The 11,039-nt window shown below is 39.0% G+C and overlaps 1 protein-coding gene across 1 annotated transcript; it reads left to right on the plus strand.

Annotated features, from left to right (window-relative positions):
* Positions 1–7,000: 7,000 nt before the first annotated feature.
* Positions 7,001–11,039, plus strand: MOL1 (Leucine-rich repeat transmembrane protein kinase family protein). Its single transcript, XM_010247230.3, has 2 exons — positions 7,001–9,871; positions 10,553–11,039. The coding sequence occupies exons 1-2, from the start codon at positions 7,126–7,128 to the stop codon at positions 10,861–10,863; spliced, it is 3,057 nt and encodes a 1,018-aa protein (XP_010245532.1). The 5' UTR covers positions 7,001–7,125; the 3' UTR covers positions 10,864–11,039.

Here is an 11,039-nt window from a genome sequence, read left to right on the forward strand (position 1 = left end):
ACAATCAGTCCAAAATCCCTAGACTATTCCTGGGGTTGAACTTTCATTGTTGCCTTTCTTTTTATGTCATATTGAACCATATTTAGAAGTGCAAATCAGATCGTGCTGCCCGTGGCCCGGCATGGCACGGAACAACCTATATAAGGTTTGTAAAGGTTTCTTTACCTTTGCCTTCCTTTCCCTACCTTTTCCTTCAAACCAAACATAGCCTAAGTGTTTATACTTCCTCTTAAGTTTTGAGCTTTCTTTTCTAGAAATGAATCTCACTGTCTTTGTTGTTATTAGGTTGCTTAACTGCAAGTTGGTCCCAAATGGGAGGATACGTTACAAGAATTTGAAAATTTAAAAGCTGAGTCTGATGGGAATGGTAATTGGTGTGTCCTGCCCTGGTTCCTATCATATAGTAGATGACAAGCTTGCATAATATATACCTTTGGCTGATTCCTATTATGGTTGGATAGGCTTTAAAATTAATTTTAGATATTAAAATTAATTGATTAATAGGGTGCAAGAAATCAAATTTAATCTGATTTGGATAAGTTCGGGAGTTCTTATTTGAATAATCACTTATTTTGGGTCAGGACCACATCAATAAGTGCTTATTTGTATTTAAAAAATAAGTCCAAATAAATGCTTATTCAAGAAATCTAAATTTTAGGATTATTTTTAAGTGTTTCTTTTTTTTTTCTGGCATGTATTAACCGCCACAACATTTTGAAAAAACCTATACTACCCCCTGTTTGAAATAAATACTTTTTCAACATACACTCGTAAGCATTTATTAGAATAAACACTTATTTTTCAAATAAACACTCTTAAATTTCACCTTAGGCTCAGTTTGGAAGGAGTACAAATACAAATATATAGAGTGCAAAACCTTATATTTTGAACTATTTTGTATGTATTTACACTGTACATAATTGTATTCATACTCCTTCCAAACTGAGCCTTAAATTCAAATAAGTTGAATTCAGATATTCATTTACATAATCGGAACAAAAGAAATATAAAAATGCATTTGGCATGATTATTCACAGTTTCAAACAATGTATGCCATAGATATTCTCGTCCATCCCTCCCGTCACTAACCACTTTTGCTTTCTACTAGTCAAAGAAACGAAGACTACAAAACAACTTGGTTATTGACTTATTTCTTTTTTCTATATCGCATTTGTTACATCATGGTCGGGGTGATCATGGGCTGGGCCGGGCCCAGGTGTATGGGCCTGGGTCAGGCCAAGCCAGGATTTGGGCCTGTCTTTATATAAATAGATGTTATATTTTATACAAATATAAAATATTGTGTTATTTTATAATATTTATGCATAAAATATCATATAATATAAATAAAACAAATATGTATTAGGTTTAAAATATCAATACATATCGCATGGTATCATGTAAATCGTATTGGTATCGAAGGTCGCATGAATACCATTTCATGGGCTGGGATTGAGCTTAGCATTTTTCCAAAAATTGAAGGGCCCAACCCGAAGCCTGTGCCCAAAACAGTGTAAAATCCAAACCCAAAGTGCAGCCCATGAACAGGATTAAAATTTAAAAACGATGTACTGGGAGTTGGAGGAAATTAATAGTTTCAATGTTTAATATTCATCTTAAGAAGCCTATCTGTAATTATCAAACTGAAAATTTTAATTAAAAAAAAAAAAAAACTGTCGTGGATCCAGCTGAGCCTAAATTAGGCTGTCAAGGGGTCACGTCTGAGTAGAATTAGAACCGACTCAACAAGAAATATTAAGGAACTGGAACTGAGCCAGATGGATCCAATCAGTTCTCAGGACAATTGGGTCTGACCCAATAGATCCAATTATAATAAAATTGCTGAAGTCTGAATTGGTTCAAGACTGGATAGAACAAATTCTGAATGGATAATAATCGGAACAAAAGATCAAGAATTGGAATCAATCCATCAATACCAGATCAAACCAAATCCGGCCCAATCGATTATCAGGTTAAACCCGACCAATTGACAGTAGTAGTCTGAATACAAAACCCAGACCTAAACCTAGAAATTTGCAAGCCAGTCTAAAAATGACCACCCTACATCATGGCCTTGTCAAGTTGGCTATGCTGCATATGTATTACAAACAACATGTGGAATTTCATCATCGTTCTGATTTTGCAGCAAAAAATCATGCTTTTGAAACCCAAGATGTTGCGTCGTACTTGGACACACTCATGTTTTTCAGTAACCTCCGGCCCCCGGCCATAACTGCACTGGACACCATGCTAATACCTGGCAAGAAGTACTGTGTTGTACCCTTAAACACCCACTAAGAAAATTCAGAGGATCTCCTCACTCCTAACAACTTTTCCTTGACTCATCCCTATTCAAGAAGATAAAAACAGCATTGACATAGAGATGAAGAAGGTGGAATGATCTCCATTGGTTGGTTGTTTGCAAACCACCACATTAGAAATCTCCTAATATTCATGTGCTTTAGTTACAAGAATGAAGTTGTTTGATCACTGAAAGCCTAGCCTAGAGAGCAAGCATCAGTAAAGAATAAATTAGTAAAATGTTTAGGTTGTGTTTGGTACTATTGTTGTTTCTACATAAAAAGTTTTAGGTCGATCAATATAAAGTGGCATACAATTGTTGTTTGAGGTTATTTATGATTGAAATAGGCATACTTTGAAAATGCACTATGAGAGGCTATTTCAACAAACATCAAATTGGTGTTTATTGCCCCATGGGTAGAGTCTAATCATTGTAACTAAAGTAATTTTCACATGTGATGTGACAACACACATCTCTCACCAATTTGTAATTATGAACTGAAAACGTTTCAAGTAAAAACAGTAATGGTACTAGGGATGTTAATGGACTGGTTTTGGGTTGGACCCATTCAAATTAAAATCAATTTGGACAGACCAATAAGACATTGAATTGGAGTAGTCCAAACTTAATGATCCAAAGTATTTATTAGATTGGATTGGATGTAGTCCATCTGCAATGAATTTATATTGGAGTGGATTGGATTGAACCAATATCTGGTCTATTGAGAAAAGATAAAAATATAAGTGTCAATAGACCAGGTTTGGATTGGAACCAATCTAAATTAAAATAATTTTGAACAGGTTGGGTGGTTCAGAGTCCAAAATGGTTCAAAATGTTTATTGCATTGGATTGGACCTGATGCATTTGTAATGGATTCACGTTAGACTGGATTGGATTGGACAAAATCCAGTCCATTTGACACTCATAATGGTACCAAACACATCTTAGCTTAGTTACTTAGGCTTGTTAAATTTCACTTATCTACGACCTTAAATTCACGTTCATTCAATAAAGTTGTCATTGAGTCTTTACATTTTTAGCTTGTACTGGTTGGGGAATTTGTGGTTATGGTTATGGGGATGGCAGTAAACCATCTTTACCTAGTATTGATTATGATGACTTATGATGCCTCTCGTACACATTTTGTGCCTTACAGGATTAAGCTAAAGGGAGCTAAATCACTCAATTCCTCCTGGACGTACCACTCTTTTTTCTTTCTTGGGTCCAAACATCACAAATACGAGTCGCAATTTCAACACTGGCCAACTCCACTACGAATTAGAATTTAGAACTGGAGAGAGATTCTCATTCTAAGCAGACAGACCACTTTCCTTTGGAAGGCAGCATGGCGGGGCCCAGAAAGAGACAGTAGGAGACAAGAGGTTTCATGGGTCCCACCCTGTCTTTACTCCTTAGCGACTCAGGTAAGAAAGTAGGAAACTATATACTGCCTGAGTGTGCCTGCTAGTTGCCACCATGGTTGAAAGTTGAAACTTCCCACAGAAGGTTTTTCCTTTGGGAGATGATATCCATTACCCAAATGAGTTTTGAATCGCTTTCCGGCGACACTTCCTTCTAAACCGACCACCCTTCAGCAATGGAAACTGAGTTAACAACAGTTGCTGCAACAGACTCAGAACCCGTTCATCTCTGAGTCTCTAGCTTGCTAACACAGCTTCTGTGCCCCACATGGAGGAGACGGAAACCAATAAGCTCAACCCATTTATATCCTTTCATGAGACAGAGGAAAAACCAAGACAGAAAGACAATTACCAGTTGCCTTTCTTCCATCAGCCCAAGGAGTAATCTTCACTAAAATGATACATAAAAAATGGTCAAACAGTGTTAGGATAGATTACAAAATGTACTCATACGTACATTGTTATACAGAAATATCCACAGACATTGATCCCCACCCTCTGGGTTTATATTGCACGCGCCACACTTTTTGAGTACTTCTCTGGGGTTTAGGTAGTCAGCCGATTTGGACTGAATTTAGACTCCTAAACAGCATTAACTTTACTTCACTCTTGGCCAAGGCAGTGGCTTTTGGCCCTTGAACGGTACCAAATCTGGGTCGACACTCGACAAATGTATTTACCCAAGTTCTTTAATCGCTTTTCTTTAACTTTGTTGATAAACTGGGAAAGATCAGAAGGAAGACAACCCCAGAGAAACAGAGCATAGACATCTCCGCCTTCGTCCCCCCTGCTTTATGCTTTATGTTGATTGATTCTTTTGAGACGGCTGTGTTTCTGCAACTCTTTTATCCATCCCTCTTCCAATTACTACTATTAATCGTCACTGTTGTATTGCTGGTGTTTGATTTTTTTTAATCAACATCTCTCTCTCTCTCTCTCTGTTCGTGTTTAGTTTCCACTAAAAGGATTCATTCCCCAACGGTCGGTGCATGTCCTTTTCACCAATCTGTAGGGGGAACTTTACGCTTTCCCTTTCTCTTCTCTCTAATAGTCTTTGTAGACTTGTAGTTTCCCTCAGAGCTCGTACGATCCAAATCTGTACCGTTGTTTTGAAATGGAGCCCCATTTTCAAAGACCCGATCATCTCCAACATCTCCCTCCTGGAATCATGACCCTTTATCATTTTATGACGTCCTTTATTCTTTCCGGTCAAATCCAATCGTTCAAAATGACTTTTGACCCATGAATGAAAGGACCACCGTGCTTGAATTGGTAGGCTCCACCCACCACAGAAGGCAAACCATCCTTTTGGGCAGCTGGGCCAATAGGAACCCAATCAGATTATCTCCACCTTCTAATCATCTCAACTCGCCATTGTTTCACAAATGACAGACCAACCAAAAGAATGGCTCCGTGCTTATGATTAGGGGTGTTCATTATGGGGTCTACAATGCCAAACGAAAGATTCTTTTAAATTTCGGTTTATGTTTCAGTTATGTTTTCTAAATTTTAGAAATCACACCTAACCGTAAACCAACTATGTTGTATTGAGAAGAGTGTTTGGCAGTGACTGTAGAATACCACTAACAGTTCCGATCAGTGGCGGAGTCGGGATTTCTTTTGGGGAGGCCAAATTAAATGGTTAAACAATAAAATGAGATAGGGTCTATTACAATTTTTTTAAAGAAAAAGTAAATATTTTTTTTTTTATTTTGAGATTGGAGTGTTAAAGAGAAGTCCTTTATATTTTACTTGATGCTTTGGGGGGCCAAAAACCCACTTTATTAGGTTTTGATCCAACCTCCACTTAGTAACTACATATAAATAATGGTTTTAATAAAAGGTTTTTTTTTTTTTGGTGTGGGGGGGGAGGGGCAGTCCCCCCACCAAGATAATTGACTCCGCCCCCGGTTCCAATTAGAATAAGTGATTTGTTACAAGTGGATGGAATTAAGCTAGGGGTAGACCAAAAAGTATATAGACAAAAATAGTAAATAATTATTTAATTACTAATAATTTAACGGTGGATATGATTTTAAATAAAAGGGATTGGCGAAACAGGATTCATATAACTGACCCCATATGGTTGGAATAAGGCATGGATGATGATGGTATTGATGACCATGAAACTAAACCATAAACCAAAATATAAATAAATAAATATAATAATAAAAATAAACTCTCTCTTTCTTTCTATTCAAGTTGAACTTACGTCATTTGGTTAATTAATGGAGTTGACCTTGGAGTCTTAAAATTGTTCTAATCAATTTTTTATGCTTATGTATTATACCAATTCGATGAGTCAATGATTTTATTTTTATGGTGGCGTAACTAAGACTATATTTAGTATTTAGGGTAAATTGTTGAATCCTTGAGACCATTGCTAAAACCTCCGCTGGGTGTTGGTAATTATAATCACCTTCCCTTAATTTTCTGACATAATTACAAGTAGACCTCTTCTGTTAGAATCCTCTAAAAAAGCATAAAAATGTTCAAAATACCCATACAGTTACTTTGACCAAAATGTTTATTTTCCAAGTTCTTTGTACATAAAATCGCTATCTCAAATTCTTCCAATCTCTTTTCTGAAATTGATTTATTTTTCAAATTAGCTATTCATATCAATAACTTATGGGTATGTTGAACATTTTAAGAGGCTAACAGAGGGGCTCATATATATCTTCTCCAAACCGCACAAAACCAGACTGTAAACACCTTTAACACCCCAGCCTTTGATGAATCTCACGTATATCACGGGTTCTCTGCACACGTCTGTCCGTGAAGACACGATACTCTTGCCTTCTTTCCTTTATATTTTGTAATGTAATGGAAGCTAGGGCCTGAACGGGACCAGCCCCACAAATTAATTAGTCACAATCCATGCAGCCCATGCATAAAACCAGGCACTAGTGCCAACTTGTGTTCTGTAGGTCAACCTACTGCCACAGTCGAGCAAGACCAACTGTTTGATGGGATCCCACCTGACAGATCATTGATTAGATGAATATACTCATGATGGCAGCCCATGTGCCAGTCCTCTCCCCATCATAGATCTTCTGGAGGGTCCCACTTCACAAGCAAGATGGACCATAACAGCAAAGTCAAAGAAAGAGAACCGTCTGATGCATTCTCCTGCAAATGATAGAATCATAGAATTCTCACACTTTCACTGTTTCCCATTCAAAACCCATCTCTGCTAAAATCATGGGATTCTTTCTCTCCAGTGAAAAGGGAGAGGAAAAGGAGCTGCAGATGATGGCATAAACTTGAAGATTCTCCCCTAGTGGCCAGCACCATCCAAATAAACTATCACCCACTGGTCCCCTCTTGCTGGTGCACTCAAAAGCAGATCAATTATGTTCTCTATCAACCCAAATCCTACGACGTCATTTGGTCCATTTGATGAACTTTCTCCAGTCCCCATGCAGTACACCCTATTATAAAACTTGCACAAACTTTTTGTTCCACCGGAGTGTCCGTGTCTCCCTCTGCTTATGCTTCGATAATCTTTCGAATACCTCTTGTACAATACCAGTTCCAATGGTGAAATTCTGGAGCTTCATCTGGTGTTTCCTCGTCTCTCTTCTATCGCTTACGACAGCAGTTTCAGCTGTTGATGTCTTCTCGGAGGCGCTGCTGGGGCTGAAATCCGAGCTTGTAGATGGTTCGAACAGTTTGTATGACTGGTTGCTTCCCTCTGGCTGGAGCTCATCCGACACAATACATGCTTGCTCTTGGTCTGGGGTCACCTGCACCAAGAACTCTAGCATGATTGTTGGGTTGGACCTGTCGAAGAAGAATCTCTCCGGTGTAATATCCGGCAAGCACATTGAGCTGCTGGTCTATCTGGTGGACCTCAACCTTAGTCACAACTCCTTCTCTGGGCATCTTCCGGCTGAAATATTCAACCTCACCAATCTTAGAAGCTTAGATATAAGTAGAAACAATTTCAGTGGCCGCTTCCCTGCTGGGGTTTCCGCTGTGCAGCACCTGGTGGTTCTTGACGCCTTCAGTAATAGCTTCTCAGGCCCCCTGCCACGGGAGGTCTCACAGCTGGAGTCGCTCAAGGTACTCAATCTAGCTGGTAGTTACTTCGAGGGTTCAATCCCATCAGAGTATGGGTCTTTCAAGAAACTGGAGCTGCTTCATCTTGCAGGAAATTATCTGGATGGTGAAATCCCTCCGGAACTGGGGATGCTCAAAACAGTGACGCATATGGAGATTGGCTACAATGCCTACCAGGGAAATATCCCATGGCAATTGGGAAACATGAGCGGGCTTCAGTATCTTGACATTGCTGGCGCTAACCTCTCTGGTCCAATCCCAGATCGCCTCTGCAGTCTCACCAACCTTCAATCGCTGTTCCTGTTCAGGAACCAACTCACTGGACCAATCCCATTGTGCTTTGGCAATATTGTGCCTCTCATGAGCTTAGATCTCTCTGACAACCAAATTTCTGGGTCCATTCCACACAGCTTTGCAGAGTTGAGAAATCTTCGTCTACTTAGCCTCATGTATAATGACATGAGTGGCTCAGTCCCCGAAGGAATTGCAGATCTTCCATTCCTAGAAACTCTTTTAATATGGAACAATTTCTTCTCTGGACCACTGCCACCGAGCTTGGGCAAGAACTCCAAACTTAAATGGGTTGATATTTCTACAAATCGTTTCACAGGGGGTATTCCACCAGATATCTGTGCCGGAGGTATGTTGTATAAGCTGATCCTATTCTCAAATAATCTTACAGGTGGGCTTTATCCTGCTCTTTCAAACTGCTCTGCTCTTGTCCGTCTCCGGGTTGAGGATAACTCCTTCTCTGGTGAGATCCCCTTAAAATTTGGCCTCCTTCCTGATATCACCTATATAGACATCTCTAGAAACAGGTTTACAGGTGGGATCCCCCAAGACATATATCAAGCTTCCAAACTTCAGTACTTCAATGTCTCTCAGAATCCAGGCCTAGGAGGTGCAATTCCTACAAAAATATGGTCTCTTCCGCTTCTTCAAAACTTCTCAGCATCCTCCTGCAATATTTCAGGAACGTTGCCTCCATTCGGATCTTGCAACTCCCTTTCTGTACTTGAACTGAATGGCAATAATTTATCAGGGAGTGTGCCAGAAAGTCTGGCCAACTGCCGGGCTATTATGACGATGGATTTGTCTAACAATAATTTGACAGGTTATATACCAGTTGAGCTTGCAAGTCTTCCAACTCTCAATGTCTTAGACCTATCACATAATGAGATCAAAGGTCGCATACCTTTCATGTTTGGAAATTCTTCAAGCCTAGTACTTCTAAATGTGTCCTTCAATGATATGTCTGGTTCAATCCCTTCTGGAAAGAATTTTAGATTGATGGGTTTAAGTGCTTTTACTGGAAACCCACAGCTATGTGGAGGACCTCTGAAACCCTGCCCTTACTCAAAAGAAACTTCCGGTGTAGCTGGTTTTGGATTGGGGAGCAAAAGTGCAGAAAGGCTTACATGGATTTTGCTGTGTGTAGGGGTGGTTTTAGTTCTTGCAGTGTCAACTTTGGTCATCTTTTATTTGCAGCGTGGAAGTAAAGGCCAATGGGAAATGGTTCCTTTTATTGGTTTCCCACAATTCACAGCAAATGACGTTCTGAGGAGCCTCAGTTACACAGAATCCATGGAGAGGGTGCCAACCTTATCAGCTTCGATCTGCAAAGCAGTTCTTCCCACAGGGATAACAGTTTCAGTGAAGAAGATTGAATGGGGTGTGGGGAGAAGAGGTGTGATGTCAGAATTTATAACCCAGATGGGCAATGCAAGGCACAGTAACCTGACCAGATTGTTGGGGTTCTGCAGCAATAAGCATATAGCCTATCTTTTTTATGATTACTTGCCCAATGGAAATCTGGCAGAAAATATGAAAATTAAAAAGGATCCAATAATTAGTACATGGTCAGCTAAACACAAACTTGTGATTGGGATTGCAAGGGGCCTCTGCTACCTTCACCATGATTGCTACCCTGCAATTCCCCATGGAGATCTAAACTCGAGCAACATAATGTTTGATGAAAATATGGAGCCCCATCTGACTGATTTTGGATTGAAAATATTGGTACAGATGAATGAAAATTCACTCGTAGAGAGGATAACTGGAGCTTTTTCAGCATCAGGCACAGGTACATAATTCTGATTTCTTGTTCTCTTACTTACCTTTATGGTAACTATAAGTTCTAAAAATGCAAGTCTTCTGTTCCACCATTACAACCATACATGACTTAATTCAGCAAACCATTATCCTATCAGCATGGGATGGAAATACACCAATCCTGTTTCACCAGTTCACTCTATTCAGTACCAATTCTGAGTGATCAGATCATTATTACAACCTCAACCATTAACCACTTCACCATTATAGTTTACTAATATACAAACTTTTGCCAACATATACTAAGCCTTTGGAAATATCACCCTCAAGATTCTTTCCAAGCCTAATAGAATCTTAAAGGGTGATAGGAAACAAAATGGCATGGCTGAGTGGTGTTTTGATAATTTCAGTTATGTCACTCCTGATCAATTGCTTTTGTTGAAGAATAATAGATATTGTTTTACTACTTCTGGTTCTAATATCCTTCCCAGCCTTGTGTCAACATCAAATGTTAAGTTACTGTCTAAAATAAAACGACAGGTAGCTCTTCATTCTTTTTCCAACCAAACCATAAAAAATAAAAAAATAATAATAATAATACTAATTTATATAATGACTGTCTAACAAAACTCGGGACCTTTTATTCTGGTGTACTTGTTTTTATACTCCACTTTTGTAGGTATCTGAATTGTTCTAAATCTTTTGTGGCCAGGTGATCTGAGCACTACCATAAAAGAGGAGCTGCATAGAGATATTTACAGTTTTGGGGAAGTCCTTGTGGAAATTTTAACCAATGGTAGGCTGACAAATGGAGGGGAGAACATACACAGCAGAACAAAAGAGGTCATTCTAAGAGAAATTTATAATGAGAATGAAGTCAGCACTGCCAATTCATTGAAGGAGGAAATAAACCTGGTCTTTGAAGTTGCTTTGCTCTGTACCAGGAGAAGACCATCTGATAGACCATCCATGGAGGAGGCCCTGACACTTTTATCAGGTCTAAGGCCACATATGAAAATGTAGTGATTTTGAGTTAGAAGAGTTATAATTCAAGTCCCCATGTGACCACAACAAAGACATGACATCAGTATCCATCTCATAGAAGCTACTGCATGCTTTTTTTCAGTTTTCTTTTCCTGTGTAATTATCAGCCATTTTAATATTAAAATAATGCCTATCGGTCTGTATTTTTAAAAGCA

Source organism: Nelumbo nucifera, chromosome 8, assembly GCF_055504915.1.
Source record: "Nelumbo nucifera cultivar China Antique chromosome 8, China Antique-T2T, whole genome shotgun sequence".
Lineage (NCBI taxonomy): Eukaryota > Viridiplantae > Streptophyta > Magnoliopsida > Proteales > Nelumbonaceae > Nelumbo > Nelumbo nucifera.